The following is a 16,553-nucleotide window of genomic DNA, read 5'->3' as shown; positions in this document are numbered from 1 at the left end:
TTAATTGTGTAATGAAACACATAATCATTATTAAATAAAATTAACGAGCGTTAAAATACACTTAAGACATTTTACAAAACCATACATGTGCAGCTTATTAATTAGGTAATTTTATTGTTTTTACTATGTATATACTTCATATACATCAACAGAATTGTATAAAATATAATATTTTTCAATATTAAAAGTATATAAACAACTGTAAACGATTTTTTTTTTAATTTAATACAAAAATTATATTAAATATTATTACTTTTGGAATTTGATGACTAAGTATGTTTACAAAATGCGTTTAGAATTGGAAAAAAAGCAAACAGAATTAAAAATTTCTTTAATGCATTAAACAAATTTGTCACTTATTTATCTTTATATAGCAGACTTAAATTAATTCGTAGAAATAAAACATGTAATTGCGAATTTTGTTATGTCTAAATGCTATTTTAATAAACTAATTATTACTAAAACCATTGAACACAAGTTCAATTGCTGCTTGAACATCACCGTTCGTAAATTGTAATGCCTGAATATTCAATGTATCATTTTGCAGTCCGATTTCGTGCATCTGTGCTAATTGTCTTTGTAAGTCAGTAAATTGGGGTAAAACAGATGGTAAAATTGGTGGTAATATAGGGTCACTGATTAAACCTGGTGTTGCTGCAGAAGCTTGTTGCATAGCTTGCGTGAACATTTCGGTAGTTATTACTCCAAAATTTATACCACCGCCTGAAGTAGAGGAAGAAGAATTGGAAAGGGGAAAACGTCTAACTCTTGCTCTGGAAACTGCTGCTGCAAGTTCTGCAGCAATGATTGTAGCATTTGTTGAATTAGTGTTCAAATTTGATGGCTGTGTAGAATCTGAAGATTGAGAAGAATCTCCAGCCATTTCTTCGTCACTCAAATTATCTAAATTATACGAGTAAATAGTAGGTTGTGAATTGGATACTGAATTGTTGGAGTTAACAGTTGCATTGTTGCGTGCCTCTTCGTGAACAGCAACAGCTATATTATGCACAGCTTCTACTAAAAGTGGATGTACCTCTGCAAACCTATTTATGTAAACAATATACATCTTAATTATAAATGATATTAATTACAATAGATATATAATATGATATTTACCTCCTAACAGTATTTACGTCGGTAAAGTGTGCCATTAAGTCAACATTTTGTAAAATAGCAATTGCTATTGTGTCTTCGTGTAATCCAGGAAACGATGAAATAATATTGCTTAAAACTTCTGGCTTTTTGCTAAACCGCTAAAATTAATAAATATATTTTATGATTCATGTTATAAATGTTTTACATGTTATAAAAAATAAATATGACAATTACATGCAAAGTACTCTGGAGCACAGGATTATTTGTAATAGACTTAAATGTAGATACAAGCTGTAAAATGCTATCTTCTGATATATGTTTAGGTATTGTTGATGTCTCTGTTTCCTTTTTTTTTAAAACATGTACCACTGCACCACCTTTTAAACCATAAGATTCTAGAGTTAGGTCATCTTCAAGGATGCACCCACAATAAATCAGTTCTAGAAAAGTAAAAGAGACCACAAATTTTAGACTATAATTTAATAATTATTTTTATTCAAATTATATTTAGTATTATACTGTAAACAAAATTACGATAACTTTATATCATAAGTTGTTTATGTATTCAGAAACTTGTGAATTGTATATAAAAATGTAAAAATCAAAATAAAGAATAAAAAGTGAAAAGTAAAATGTCATTTTACCAAACGATTCTCTTGTTAGGTTAACCCTTCCAGCTATCTCACATTTCAGATCCTTAACTTTATTTTTAAAACTAATATCATTTAATTTAATTGTGGTAAATGTTTCAGGATCTAAATATAAGCCTAAAAATAATTCTGAAGTCATTATTATTAGTGAAAAATCGTATTTTAAATCACAAAAGATACACTTCAGAATCGATATACTCTTCGATTTTACGAAATCATCGACTTAACTGAACTTTACATGACGCGTAATTTTATCTTCAATCACTGTTTTCACGTGTTTATATAATGTTTTGTAGTCAAATACTATGGGGAACATTCAGCGTTCGAAAACTTTAAATCATATTTGTTTTATTATTATTAACGTTACACTATTGTAAATAAACTTTCAACAATATAAGTGTAAAGTAAAATGGCACTTATTACTAGAATGCTCCTAATTCAAAGAATTAAGAATCAAATAAAAACTCTATTAATCATAAAGTCGCCAAATTATTGTTTTTACTGTACAGTGTATTTCAAATTATTAATTATTCTAAACTCTGATTGGCAAAATTTAAACTGCAAAGAATGATATTTCAAAACTACATTGAATCGATAAACGATGTCTCGATACGTTCACTGATCATTATTGTATCGATACTTTTACGGATACATCCGTGCATCCGATGCCCGATGCACTGCATCGGCAGAGATGCCAGATTCAGCACCCGGTGCACTACTCACACGTGCCAGATCACGCGTACGTGAGCTCGTGGACTTTCGGACGTCGACAAAGGCAAACTGACACATGTTCTCTTTCTCGATTCTCCGAATAGTTCGTTATTTTCAACGCTAGATGGCGCTTATTTTTAGACCTCAAACCCTCTGGTGCTAAAACGCCCAAGTTTGTCGTGGAATAGTTCGTTATCTTCAACGCTAGATGGCACTTATTTCTAGACCTCAAACCCTCTGGTGCTAAAAGGCCCAAGTTTGTCGTCGAATAGTTCGTTACCTTCAACGCTAGATAGCGCTTATTTACCGACCTCTGTGGTGCCTGCTGGAAAATGATTGTGAAGGCATCTATGGAAACCCGCTGGAGTTAAGAATTTGCAAGTTGCTGTTGGCTGGGAAGATTCATGTACATATATTTCACATGTTTTAATGTAATATTTACTTATTTAATTAATTAAAACAAAAGTATTGGGGCAGTCTGTCGCAAGCTCTCAATGTACGATCTTATATACATTCGTTGTTAATAAAATAAATAAATATCAAATAAAAACAAGTGAAATATATGTACATGAATCTTCCCAGCCAACAGCAACTTGCAAATTCTCAACTCCAGCGAGTTTCCATAGATGCCTTGACGATCATTTTCCAGCAAGCACCACTGAGGTCGGTAAATAAGCGCCATCCAGCGTTGAAGGTAACGAACTATTCCACGACAAACTTGGGCCTTTTAGCACCAGAGGGTTTGAGGTCGGGAAATAAGCGCCATCTAGCGTTGAAGGTAACGAACTATTCGACGACAAACTTGGGCCTTTTAGCACCAGAGGTTTCGAGGTCGGTAAATAAGCGCCATCTAGCGTTGAAGGTAACGAACTATTCGACGACAAACTTGGGCCTTCTAGCACCAGAGGGTTTGAGGTCGGGAAATAAACGCCATCTAGCGTTGAAGGTAACGAACTATTCCACGACAAACTTGGGCGTTTTAGCACCAGGGGGTTTGAGGTCTAAAAATAAGCGCCATCTAGCGTTGAAAATAACGAACTATTCGGAGAATCGAGAAGGAGAGCATGTATCGGTTTGCCTTTGCGGCTTTCCGAAACTCTACGAGCTCACGTACGCGTAATCTGGCATAGTGTGAGAGAGCGCCTTCGGTGCACTTCTCGCACCTCTGTGCATCAGTGTATGTAGTATGTAAAACCTAACGCCAGCGCCAGCAATATGAGGAGCAAGTTCAGTGATATGTATGCGATAATTTTCAGTAGCTGACGTTCAAATAATTTTCATATAATGTTGTACAATATACAACTCTGATATGACATAAGAACAAGCAGAAATGCAAGACATTTGCGAAAATATACGTACAGCTATTGAACATGGACGTACCGATATAATTAGATCCCTTTTAGATGCATGTACGTGTAAGAAATATTACTTTAAAATTGTTTATTATCCATCACATAATGCTACGCTATAAGTATTTGTATTTAAAATATATTGGAAAATTAGATTAAAACGTGGCACATTGAATTTAATATATTTCATATAACTGAACTTTTAAAGTAGGTACAACTGTTTAAATTTTTTACTTAACTTTTGACAGGTGAAAATGGTAATACAGCCGAAGGTATAACAAAAGACAAGATCTTAAATCAACCACTCCTAGAAGAAGGTACTTTTCTTTCGTATGCTGCAAAGGTAACTACATTTATATCTGATTGTAAAATAATAATGCATATAGATGTATTATAAAGAATAAGACTTTTTCATTAATTTATTTAAAAATACAGACAAATCAACCAGATATTGTACGAACATTATTAAGTTGTGGAGCTAATCCTGCTATTCAAAACAGTAATGGGCACAATGCTGTAGATGTTGCATCAAGCGATGCAATACGTCGTACATACATTGAAGAATTATTAAGAGCAACTGCAGCATCTGAGTATGTGTTATAATATTTGTATTTCTATTAGTTAGAATAATTGATGTTTTTTGTATTATTTATTATATTATTTTATTGTATTTAAAGGATAGACAGGGTAGTGCAATTATTAGATGCAGGATTAAACGTGAATTCGTGGGATTCTCATGGCAGTAAAAATACACCTTTACATTGGGCAGCTTGTTATGGAAACAAAGATATTGTCGCATATTTAATTGGTAAAATTTTGGAAATCTTTATTTAGTAGAATGATTATATTTATTATTGTGTAATACAATTATACAATTTTTGTACAGATAGAGGAGCAGATGTAAATGCTGTAAACGGTTGCGGCGCCACGCCATTACATGATGCAGTAAATCGTGGTGATGTTGCTATTTGTCAAGAATTGTTACAAGCAGGTGCAAATCCTCTTGTACGAGCATCTAAAGGGTATATAGATAATAGAATACTATACTAATAATCAGAGGTTCCGCAAAATTGGGGATCCTAATGTTCGAAACGGGACGGGATCTTGAAATTCCCGGGACTCCCGAAGATATTCGGGAAATAATTCGGGAGGATTCACGAAAATTTGAAATAAAAGATTTTATGCTAGTTATTTCCTTCCTGTATTATTTGTTCACTTCACCTCTTACAATTTAAACAATTTATAATAATTTTTATCGAGTACTCCAGGAACTTCCGAATATCTTTGAGAATCTTGGATATTTTTCCGATCCCGATAAAAATTTTCGGGATCCCGCACACCCCTACTAATAATAAATATTTCATCGTACTCTAAAGAAATATTTTACAGAACTTTTGCAGGAAAAAATCCATATGATCTTTCTAGAGGAAAACAACCTTTACACTGTTTTCTTCAAAGTTACTTATCAAACTTTGTATCGAATGAAGGCGAAACAATGCATAGTCCAACTGCATCGTTCACAGAAGGAAACTTCTGTCAAAAAAGTATTTCAAGTAATATGAGTCAACTTTCTATTGAATCAAATAAGTCAGTAGATCCCGTGTATGATATACCTTTACGCGAATCAGGTAAAGACAGTCCAACTAAAAGTACAGAGAAAGATGGGCTTTATAGTTTACTCTGGCCACAACCAAAAACTGTTGTCGAATTAAAAAATTTGTCCGCGTCTTTTATTGCTGGGAAAGAACTTTTTATATCTATAACACAGGTACAGCTTTTTAACGTAACTAAATAATGATTATTGTTATATTGTGCACTTCGTGAATTTTTTGTTATATAATATATTGTTACGTAGGGTAGTGAATCTATACACAAGATATTAGATGTTTGGGAAATTAGCAGGACTCATTTATTAGAGTTGGGACACGATGTAAAAATTGGTGAAGTACACCCCAGCTCTGGCAAATTACTTAACGACAATAGAATCGAATGTATAGTAAATAAAAAATTATTTAATAAACCTGATGGATATCAGTTACATATTTCACAAAACACTATAAAAGTTGGTGCTGGAAGCTTAGCTGGATTACATTACGCAGTTTGTACATTTGTACAAATTTTGCGATTAAGCAAAAATCATAGTAAGTCAGAAGTATGCGAGATCGAGCCCGTTTTTATAAAAGATGAACCAAGATTCTCGCATCGCGGTATATTGTTAGATATATCGCCAAGAGGTCGCATCCCTACTTTAGAATATTTACTGCATATGATCGATTTATGGTCAACCTTTAAAATATCGTATCTGCATCTTTATTCAAGACTTACTCCAAACTGTGATTGGCAACTTTGTTATTCAAAGTCAGAAATGATTACTCTTGACCGTTACTGCAGGTTCGTTTATTACTGTAATAAATTGTATCAATTTATCCACTGACATTTACTTTAAAACGTCGTTTCTTACTACAGGGATCGACATTTAAATTTAGTTCCAACTTTGGATATTGATTCTAACGTGGGTCAACATCATTTATCACAAATGTGGCCTATATTCCAAGAATTACTAGCGGTGTTTCCAAGTTTGAGTTATGTTCATGTTGGGCCCAGATTAGCTAGTTTACTTGTTCAAGCCGATAATTTTGATTTGAATTTGTCAATTAATGAAACTATAGAAACAGACATGTCAGAAGTATTTAAATCGTATTCTTGTCTTCAAGAATTATGGCATACTTTAAATTTGAGTTCGAGTACGACTTTGTTACTTTGTTCAAATGGTTTACATTCCAAGCCAGAATTTCACAATATACCCAACAACATTATTCTTGTTGAATATGGATTTCAGGTAAATAACATGGTTTTTTATTTGTCCGCTTCGCTACGAAGTATTAAATTTTAACTGGTGACTGTTACTTTAACTAATCAAATTTCATGGTACAGGCGGATTATGATTTTTCTGAGTGGACGGAAGCGTTCAGAATAGCGGGTGGTAATGTTTTATCTAGTTCTGGTACAGCCAGTTATAATAGTTTAGCGGGATGTCCGGCATCAACCTACGCAAATACAAAGAATGCAATAAAAACTTCTCTTGAACAAGATTCGGTAGGCATAATTGTAGCACATTGGTCAGGGAGCCATCATCTTACTCCACACCCTTTTGCTTGGATTGGATATTTAATAGCAGCAGGATTGGCATGGAATCCAGCTAGTGAAATAGATATGGGGGTCGATGACAATTATGAAATGTCCGAAGTCTTTGGATCAAAGTAATAATTTAACTAAATACTAATAATTCGAGAGGTGTATCTAAAATAGTATAGAAGTCACTGTCTTAATAAAATCATTACCTTTTTAGACAAAAATGTATTACAAGATTGCTGGATATTCATATTTTTCAAGATTCGGAATATAAGATCGGAAACGCTATATTAGAATTGGGACGTTTAGATACTTTAGTACTTACTTTAAGTAAGAACCAAGGGACAAAATATTTACAACAGATCCCTGATAATCGAGGATCAACGTTGTACAGATTGTTAACAGATCCAGATAATGTAAATTTGGAGTATCTTTCAGCTGATTTATTTGCAGTAAGTATACAAATTATAGCTATAAATATTAAAAGAAATATAAGTTCAGAATAAACACTGAAGAAATAATATTTTTAACAGAAAGTAACAAAACAAATTAAACGCATTTCGCATTCATTGTATGAAGCCAATTTGTCGTCCAAATTTGCGTCAATGGAAATACAAGAACTTCAATTAACCGCTGATTTAATGTTAACGGCATGCAAAATCGGAAGGACATTAATTGGCGTTGGTGTTAATCCTAATAGCAATATGGGTCTTGCAGTAATTAATTTAGGAGTATGTAATCTGCCGCCTACATTTAGAACCGATGTAGCAAATAAAATGTTAGCTCATATAGAGCAATATAAAGGTTCGTGGTTACAAAGGCATTTACCTCAGGGCCTTCAAAGCTCTTTATTAGTTCTGACTAGTGCTTTACATAGGTTCGTGCCAGAATAATAATTTCTTGAACATTAAAAATTTTAAAGACTTTTCATATTTATATGTAATAAATGTCAGTTCCTGCTATACAAGATTGCAGGTACGTGCTGTGCTAAAAGCAATTATATATAGAGCTTATGAATGTTCCTTTAAAAGTACACTCGTTAATACAGAATAATTCAATCATGCCACATCTGTTATTTTAAATACTATTTCAATTTTTCCTCCTAATTGAATGTTTCATATTTCAATAATTTTTAATACTTAAACCTTTGCACTTCGTTGGTGCCGCTACAACAATATATATAATATGCACCACAATTAAATTCAAGTTTTATTTATGGTAATAAAAATTGAATTAACGAAATAAATGAGTAAAATTTAAATGATAAGCATTTACACATTTTTGTGGCAAAATGAACACTTTTAATTTTCAGACGCGACACAATGAAATTGTTTTGTAGTTACTAGTCGCTCGTATTAGAAAAATAATTGTTTTGAGTGCAGAGGGTTAAATGAAGATGGTACTAAGGGAACATACTCAAGGTCTAACAAAATTTGATAAAAAAGTATTGTTCATGCCAACTTATAATGTGGAAAGTGATAATTACAGTTATAAAATTAATTTGTTTAAATACCAGTAAATTTAGCGATTATGTATATGTGTTTGACGAGTTATAATATATTAATTACTTACACAAGACTTTCATGTCAAAATATGTATTCAAAATTTATACAAAAAGGTATTTTAATACTAAAAGTTTTTAAAACGATATAATTTTATACATTCAGTAAAACTTAGAATAATATTGCTGCTTCATGAAACAATTAAGCAGTTCAGTCTAACTTGTATATTTTTTCAAGATTTAAATTTCCACAGTATTGTTAAGCTATTCATAAAATATTTGTATACTTGAACATGTGTTTATGATATTAATTTTCCATTAATCAAATACATTTTGATAGTATTTTTTAAATTTTTTATACTATTACACATGTATGTAACAACATTGATATACTATGAAGCTTCAAAAAAGTGAAACATTTTTTAAATACACGTAACGTTAAAACAAAATGATGTTAATTAATACAAAGTGAACAATTCTATAAATAAATATTGCGAAATATAAATTATTATTTCACTGTTTGCTATTATCATGTATAAGATTATTTTTGTTATGTTCATTCCACCCACCCATTTCTAAATCCTGCTTGTGGGTCATTTCATTTTCAAGAGCCTGAAGTCTATAGAACTCATTAATTTCGAATTGATATTTTGGAGCTGTAATGCCGAAAAAATTAGCCAACCATTCACCTGCATAATCACAACCATCCAATAGTTTAGTACCAAACCATGATGTTTGATACCAAGCCCAAGGTATCCAATTAAGTGTCTTCTGCAAATTTCATTTTGTAATTCGATATAGGATATATTACAGGGACCTTTAATTATTGTAAAGGTTAGAAATGCTAATACAATACATGGTTATAAACAAAACTTAACTGGGTCTATATGATTGGTTGTTATATTCTCTTCTGGAGCATCTGTTTCATCTTCCGAATATTCTTCTAAATCACCATCCGAAAAATGCAATATGCGTTTCGGTCGTTTTTTCGGTTGCAGACCCTAAAATCATTTCGTGTCTACAAATACAAAATCCTAATATAATATTTCGCGTTACATACTTGCGTATCAGTACTACTGTTTTCGTTTAAAACAACGTCAGATAAGTTGGAAACGTCAATTTTTTCTGGATCCATGGCCATTATTTGATTTTTTGCAGAATCTCTAAGTAGCAATTATAGAGAATTATTTACGAACACTTTGACAAATCTCATCTGGGATATCAACCAAAAATAGAAATACAAATTTTATTAACATGAGTTATTCGAAACTTAATGGTGAATGATTCAAACAGAAAGTAATCACAAATATGTACACTAATTCACTCCATTTTAGGAAAATACGTAATGCCAATATAATTAAATGTAATCCTTTCTCCTTCTTTTTAGCTTATGGTCTGTAGTTGCGCGATTGTAATGCTAGATTATACTAGCCATTGTTATTTAGCCTTTATAACATGTTATCGAATCAATGAAGAAATTATTATTTATTAAATACAATTCATCGAAAAATTAGATTTATATGCCATTGAACGTACAAGTACGAACAAATGAACCAGGCACATGTGTGTGAAACGTCTATTGTGTATCTTATCTGTGGTGGAACATGCATTCAATGGATATTGGTCACCTACTCTATCGATCATTTAGTTAAAACTTAGTTACCAACAATGTAACTTGAACTCAATCTTGTATGTATTACCAGAGAATCTCTGTTATAGATCTGTGTCTTTCCTACCTCTTCTATATTCCTGTGGTTGAACATGTCCAATATTAATAGGTTATTGTACTTGGAAAATTAATACAATAAAATAAAACTGTTGATCCCTCAGTATATAATTTATTAGAACTTCTAACTTCTAATCTTACAAATAAAATAGCCTACTGATAATGGATACAAGAATAGTTCAAGCACAGAAAAAGCTGAAATGCAATACCTATCGCCTTCATTATTTTTGTTCTCAATGTGCTTTTATCGATAGCGTTTATATTCACACTAAACAAAAGTAGCTGAAATGAGAATAATAATCGAAGGGAAATTATTACGGTATGGGATGCGTGCAAAGGAGTTGACACAATGACAAAACTCGGTTCATCGATAAAGCAAATAGCACGTAGTCGGTTGCATTTTGTGATCAGTGCTCTATACACCGAAAGACAGTTCGAGTCAGAGGTTTGCGCTTGGTAACCGTGGTGATGGTTGTTCAACCGTGACATTTCTTGTTTTCTCTACAGTTAAGTTAGTTCTTTGTACATGTTATTCAAGTGATACTTCTTTTTTAAATTTTTTAATCTGTGATGGCACGGATGCTCACTTGTTTACGATACTTTCTCATCGGTGGTGCTATTGTCGTTGGTGTAAGTGCATATTCTACTAACTACATATAAATGATACTATTGAGTGTTTATACCCAATGATCCACGTATTCGGCGCTGTGCAGTTAAGAGAATTCGTTTTATTCCTCTTATTAAAATTACCATAGAGTATTATGTTTCTCTTCTGTTCGATTCTTGGATGTTCTATTATTAAAAGTACAGCAACCGGTGACTAGTCTCTGATTTGTCGCAGAATTGGACGACCGCCAATATACTACGTTGTTGGTGTTCTTTCAAGAATTACGATATTCCGGTTTTTGAATTGTAATTGAATAATGTGTTGCTCTCCCTCTCCTACGTTAATAATTTATTATTCGTTTTCGTTATTGATTGATACTACTGTTAATGTTGACGATTTTTAACAACATATAAGAAAGTAATAACGGATATAGTTTCGTAAAAATATAGTCTTTACTTTAATTTTACATTGCACAAAAGCTTATCAATTTGATTCTACTACAAATTACGAATGTTCGTTTCAAAAAGAATTAATTCTATTATTATAAGCAATACAATTTATGTAACTCGTAACAACCACTTGAATACTTTTGTTTGACCAGATAACTTCTATCGTTTGCTTCTTATCGATATCTCTGTGTATCGAAAAGGATCCGTGATATCGATAACGTACAGTATATGTATTGTATGTGATATCGGTACTACAGAAGTATGCCGACAAATTATGCAATATAATTGATGTATCTTATGTGTAATTGTTCAAATAGATACATTTAATATAATAAATATCAACGACGAAGTATACTATTAAAATATATTACGAACGATCTATTCGACAAAAATTTCTCATCCATCTCGAAGCCTTCACCCTTATTTCCCTAAAGACGGATTTCTTGCTCCTGATAGGCGACTGGACGTTACATTGTCTTTGGAAAATGACACAAAATTTTCTTTCTTTCTTTCGCAGATATGCGGTGCCATAGAGAGTATATTCGCTGGTTATTTCATATATCAACTGTATGAATATTCATCTCTCACGCCTAATAATGTATGCGGTTCATCAATAACTTTGTTAGTGGCGGGCCTGATAACATGTGTGATAGCATGGTGCGCCTGGCAATTCATAGATTTTACGAATACAAGTCAAGTCACAATTGTAAGAAATACAATCATCATTTTTTTTTTATCGTACCAATATAAGTATGTAGTGTGCTTCTACGAGAAGAAGGCACAGCATCTTTACATCCCCACTCCTGTTACAGTCCACTGACTCACAGGTATTGGTTGAATGACGAAGATCGGTGACAGCCAATCAGCGGACTGCAGCAAGAGTGGGGATGTAAACACGCTGTGCCTTCTTCTCGTGGAAGAACAATACATGCTAAAAAACATTGTTTTGCATGCAGCTTTCCATGGTGCTAATGATCGTTACGATTGTTAACGCGATCGCTGGTATTTGGGCTCTTGTGAGACACGAACAAGTGGATATATTACCAACATCGGATCTCGAAAAAGCATTCGCCCTAGCTACATCGGATGATAAACTTTATTGGGATCGTATGCACTCTGAGGTAAATTAACAATTTAATTTACTATTATTACTATTAATTTAACAGTAGGAGGCTTGGGAATCTTCGTCTTTGATCACTTTAAAATTGTCCTTTCTTTAGTTACATTGTTGTGGAATAAACGGACCTGTCGATTATCATAATCACGATGCAGTTCCTTGGTCTTGTTGCGATACTGTCTCACTACTTTCAAATTTTGATGATAATAAAGGTATCTGTGCCACGATGTACGCAAGGGGTTGTCAACATGTAGTAATAAATCGTACTAGATCGATTCTTCTTCACGTTTTTCTACTTGCATTGTGTACAGTATTATTACAGGTAAGAGTATCACTTTTAAATGTATTATTAAAAAATTAAAAAATTATTTTCAATCGTTATTATATTATTTTTAGGTGTGTTTTGTAATAGGTATGTGTTGTTATGTGAGAGCTTGTCGGGAAAGATTAAAGGAATCAATAATCGCTACGCAAACACTCGCGCGAGCATCAAAAGACATGGGAACAAGCGATAATCTTCTCGGTCGACAGCCACATGATCTCAGAGGAACGGCTGGTGCTTGACGATTGATTTTCTACGATCATCGTAAAAAATAATTACGTTACCCGTTCACGTGATGAAAGTCATATTCACCTTCATGAAAGTCGAATTTAATGGTAGTAACTCGGTTAAAGCTTCAATATCATTTCAAAGCATCACTTACAATAAATACATAAAAAAACATAACAATATAGTATTATAATACATGGCATTTTACATAATACATTGTGAAATCCTTGCTAGAAATATTGTGCCATATTTAAAAATTTTATACCAAATACAGAGTTCCTTACCTTAAAGGTAATTTTTAATAAAAATAATAATTTTTCAAATAAAATACAGTATTAGTGTATAAAGAAATGTGAAAATACGGATCTACTATTAGCTCGAAATTCATTACCTTGGTACTGATAATGAAAATGTGAATGATGTTTGCCTGACTCAAATGTACAATTCTAGATCTAATGATACAAGACAATATAATTTTTATTAATATGTACGACAATATGTACTATTTTATACATTTTACCACATACATGAGAAATATTTCTAATACAATATATTGCTTATTTTATGTCCCCGATTTATTTTAAAATTGTAACACCATTTGAAAGAAATTATCTTTAATTTAAAATACATTAGTTTTATTTCTTTCTAACTTATGTGCCCATGCAAACGTGTCTATATATTCTTCCATGATTATAAAATTTCAATCAACAATAAAATGTGCGATTATTGTATTAATAAATGTAACAGAAACTTAGCAGACTGCTCGAACTAAAAATAAAAAATAAAAAACACATAAAACGAATTTTGAAGAAAACGTTACAGTGTATGGAGCCATTATTTACAAAATATTTAAAAAACTACGCCTTATGTCATAAATATAAACATTTGTACGAGTTAACACATTATGAATCGTTAGAAATTGTTTGATGAATCATTAAAAAAGATAATACAGAAATGATTATTAAAGGAAGGATTATATCCTGTATAATTGAATTTCATTGAAGCGCGTACCATTATTGTGCACGACTTATATACAACATAGATGTACAACTCTATATAGAAAATACGTCGAAAGTAATAATTTTCAAAGGGTGTACAAAAGAAAGTGATATTCATATAAATTTCACATTTGTTATATATTATTAATAAACAAAATTAATGGTGAAGTATCACGTACAGTAAACATTCTTGCACGAATATTTTGCTGTTTAGTGATAATTTAGAAATATATAAATGACGTAATATGTACTATTTTGTTAAGAGTCGATTTGTTTTATCCATTTAAACGATTTATAAAATAACTAACAAGCAATATAGATGTCACTTTTTTCAAATTAACAGAAATACACTAAACTCTTTACAGTAACAAAAAATAGTGTATCCAAACGTATCATTACTAAATTTATAGTCAATGACAGTAGTCACTATGGAGTGGTTATGTATGTTGCTGTCCGTCGATGACAGTTCTATGACATCTATTAAAACTGATATACTAATAAACATAAAACCATGAGTGACACAACAAAAATTGAATGTAATTCTTATATAAGTATCGAATAAAGGTAAATCAGTCAAACAAATTAGTTTGACTTGGCATTTATTTACAAAGTACTTCTTTAAAAAAATACATTTGATTGTATTACACACAGTATAGGTACTCTGCTGTCGTTGATAAGTAGATAATCATTTAAATAGTTCAAAGTGTCAATAAATGTACAATTGAGCATAATTTCTGTCTTTTATTGTCAACAGTAATAAATATTTTTGTTATGATGATAATAGCTTTTTAAAGAAATTTTTACCTTTCCAATCAAGAATAAATAACATTTCTTCAATTAGTAATATGAGTAATAACGATAAACGTAATGGATTGTATTTTATTATTTAATATAGCTGATTAATAAGCGTATTTTTGAAATACACTTTATTGATTAGGTTATGTTTACAAACTCTAACTTTTCGTATTTCTTACAGTAACTTTATAACAACTATTGATAATTAGTAACAAATTATATTTAATTTCATTAAGATAATAAAAGTTGAAGAAAAGTAATAATTTATATATACATCATGGTTTGTGCATATGTTTGATTATAAATAATGAATTTAGGACATGTTAAACAAAATCCAATGGATTGCTATTATTTTCATAAATATTTTTCTTTATGATTCTAGCATTGAATGACAAAATGAACAGTAGTTTTGGATTCCACAATTAATAAGAAAAGAAAATATCATCATCATGGAGGAGAATGAATTCTACAATGCTACAGTTCCATCTTTCTCTGGAATTGAACCAGCCTTTTGGAATTATTCAGATCATGTCATCCTTGATGATCTTAAGATGGATAGTAGTTTTATATATTTACTTTGCTCATTAGTATCTGCTATTTCCTGGATTATTTATATAGCCTATTATAATAGCAGAGTTATTGGTTATATATTAACAAAATTATTAAATCGATTTGTTATTAGAGATGGATATGTTAAAGTAGGTAAGTGCTTGTAGTATGTATGTTTGTTTCATATTAATATGTTTTTGTTTATAATTCATTAATTATGTCTGACATGTTTTTCTACATTTAGGGTCTTTTACTCTAAGTGCACTAAGCGGAAAAATAATGTTTAGAGATATAGTTTATATCACAACAGATTATAGTATCAGAGTTCAGGATGGATGGCTTATATTTAGGTGGTGGAGGAGTTATGTTCCCAAAGATGTATCTGAAGGTATTCTACACAATGAATACAATTATGTAATTTATGTTATTTTATTTGGAATTCTGTTCTCCCAGAATTATAATTCATAAATATAAGTAACTGTTTATGAACCATGATATTTATACAGGGTGTTCAATCATCCTTGGGAAAAATTTTAATGGGAGATTCTAGAGGCCAAAATAAGACGAAAATCAAGAATACTAATTTGTTGATTGAGGCTTCGTTAAAGAGTTATAGAAATATTTCCGGCCATACAGTATATTTTCGGTAAAGAATTTTTTTCTCGAAAGTGCGTAGGATTTCGGGAATATGCCTATTGACCAAAAATTATTGTAATTGACCCCCGCAACCGAAAATAATTTTTTTAGAACGATTTGAAATGTTTTAATTTTATCGAAAAATATCACACATATTCGAATTTTTTTCTCGAAACTGGTTAGAAATTCGAGGGTATGTCTATTCACCAAAAATGATTGTAATTGACCCCCAGAACCAAAAATAATTTTTTCAGAATGATTTAAAATTTTTTTTTTCGTCGAAAAATTTAGGCACCTACCCCCTGTCGATTTTTCTTGAAAACACGTTTTTGATTTTTAATAATTTTGTCTGACGTCCCACAGAAAAGTTGTCCAATACTTTTTTGTAGGTACCCATGAGCTCTACTTCAGAAAAAAGTTTCATTGAAATATATTCATTATTATAGGAGTTATGGCTGTTTGAAAATTGAATCATTTTTATGGGGTTTTTCTCATTTTTCGGGGTCAAGGACCAACTTTTCGACTATTTTTGCGATTTATACATATTCTCCATTAAAATACGCGTAGTTTGCTTTTTTAAACATTAAAATCGTCCAATCCGTTCAGGAGTTATGACGTTTTAAAGATATGCATGTAAATTTCAGTGAAACATATCAACGGTATGGTCAGACATGAAATTTTCAGT

At 31.4% G+C, this 16,553-nt stretch overlaps 5 protein-coding genes across 15 annotated transcripts in view; 3 read left to right on the top strand and 2 right to left on the bottom strand.

Annotated features, from left to right (window-relative positions):
* Positions 1-88: 88 nt before the first annotated feature.
* On the bottom strand, positions 89-2,445 carry LOC143352152 (ubiquitin-like protein 7). The gene is made up of 5 exons (XM_076784454.1): positions 1,977-2,445; positions 1,743-1,865; positions 1,333-1,538; positions 1,120-1,256; positions 89-1,046 (listed from the first exon to the last, which is right to left on the bottom strand). The coding sequence occupies exons 1-5, from the start codon at positions 2,062-2,064 to the stop codon at positions 449-451; spliced, it is 1,152 nt and encodes a 383-aa protein (XP_076640569.1). The 5' UTR covers positions 2,065-2,445; the 3' UTR covers positions 89-448.
* Positions 2,446-3,633: 1,188 nt separating this feature from the next.
* On the top strand, positions 3,634-8,518 carry LOC143340237 (uncharacterized). The gene is made up of 11 exons (XM_076761955.1): positions 3,634-3,868; positions 4,057-4,151; positions 4,244-4,398; positions 4,486-4,616; positions 4,695-4,830; positions 5,198-5,576; positions 5,664-6,199; positions 6,275-6,647; positions 6,743-7,068; positions 7,158-7,392; positions 7,474-8,518. The coding sequence occupies exons 1-11, from the start codon at positions 3,790-3,792 to the stop codon at positions 7,831-7,833; spliced, it is 2,805 nt and encodes a 934-aa protein (XP_076618070.1). The 5' UTR covers positions 3,634-3,789; the 3' UTR covers positions 7,834-8,518.
* A 254-nt stretch (positions 8,519-8,772) lies between these two features.
* On the bottom strand, positions 8,773-10,950 carry LOC143340252 (protein FAM177A1). 7 transcript variants are annotated; one of them, XM_076761980.1, is made up of 4 exons: positions 10,851-10,950; positions 9,502-9,604; positions 9,320-9,442; positions 8,773-9,212 (listed from the first exon to the last, which is right to left on the bottom strand). In XM_076761980.1, exons 2-4 carry the CDS (start codon positions 9,580-9,582, stop codon positions 8,955-8,957), a joined length of 462 nt encoding a protein of 153 aa, XP_076618095.1. In that variant the 5' UTR covers positions 9,583-9,604; positions 10,851-10,950; the 3' UTR covers positions 8,773-8,954. The 7 variants fall into 7 exon arrangements, with proteins under 7 accessions (XP_076618095.1, XP_076618096.1, XP_076618093.1 ...); XM_076761981.1 differs by lacking the exon at positions 10,851-10,950 and adding an exon at positions 10,755-10,792 and having other exon boundaries at positions 9,502-9,602; XM_076761978.1 differs by lacking the exon at positions 10,851-10,950 and adding an exon at positions 9,978-10,142.
* Positions 10,309-13,441, top strand: LOC143340249 (uroplakin-1b). Its single transcript, XM_076761973.1, has 5 exons — positions 10,309-10,797; positions 11,741-11,929; positions 12,180-12,344; positions 12,444-12,662; positions 12,737-13,441. Exons 1-5 carry the CDS (start codon positions 10,738-10,740, stop codon positions 12,902-12,904), a joined length of 801 nt encoding a protein of 266 aa, XP_076618088.1. The 5' UTR covers positions 10,309-10,737; the 3' UTR covers positions 12,905-13,441.
* An 878-nt stretch (positions 13,442-14,319) lies between these two features.
* Positions 14,320-16,553, top strand: part of Tweek (transmembrane protein KIAA1109 homolog tweek) — a 31,952-nt gene continuing 29,718 nt past the window's right edge. For all 5 annotated transcript variants that reach the window (XM_076761928.1, XM_076761927.1, XM_076761926.1 and 2 more), the window contains exons 1-3: positions 14,320-14,452; positions 15,066-15,385; positions 15,477-15,620. In XM_076761928.1, coding sequence (XP_076618043.1) covers positions 15,133-15,385; positions 15,477-15,620 — 397 coding nt within the window. In that variant the 5' untranslated portion in view covers positions 14,320-14,452; positions 15,066-15,132. The remainder of the gene's footprint in view (positions 14,453-15,065; positions 15,386-15,476; positions 15,621-16,553) is intronic.

The sequence above is a fragment of the Colletes latitarsis genome, chromosome 3, assembly GCF_051014445.1.
Source record: "Colletes latitarsis isolate SP2378_abdomen chromosome 3, iyColLati1, whole genome shotgun sequence".
Lineage (NCBI taxonomy): Eukaryota > Metazoa > Arthropoda > Insecta > Hymenoptera > Colletidae > Colletes > Colletes latitarsis.
The sequence above is the reverse complement of the archived record's forward strand: the minus strand, read 5'-3'. Positions and strand labels throughout refer to the sequence as shown.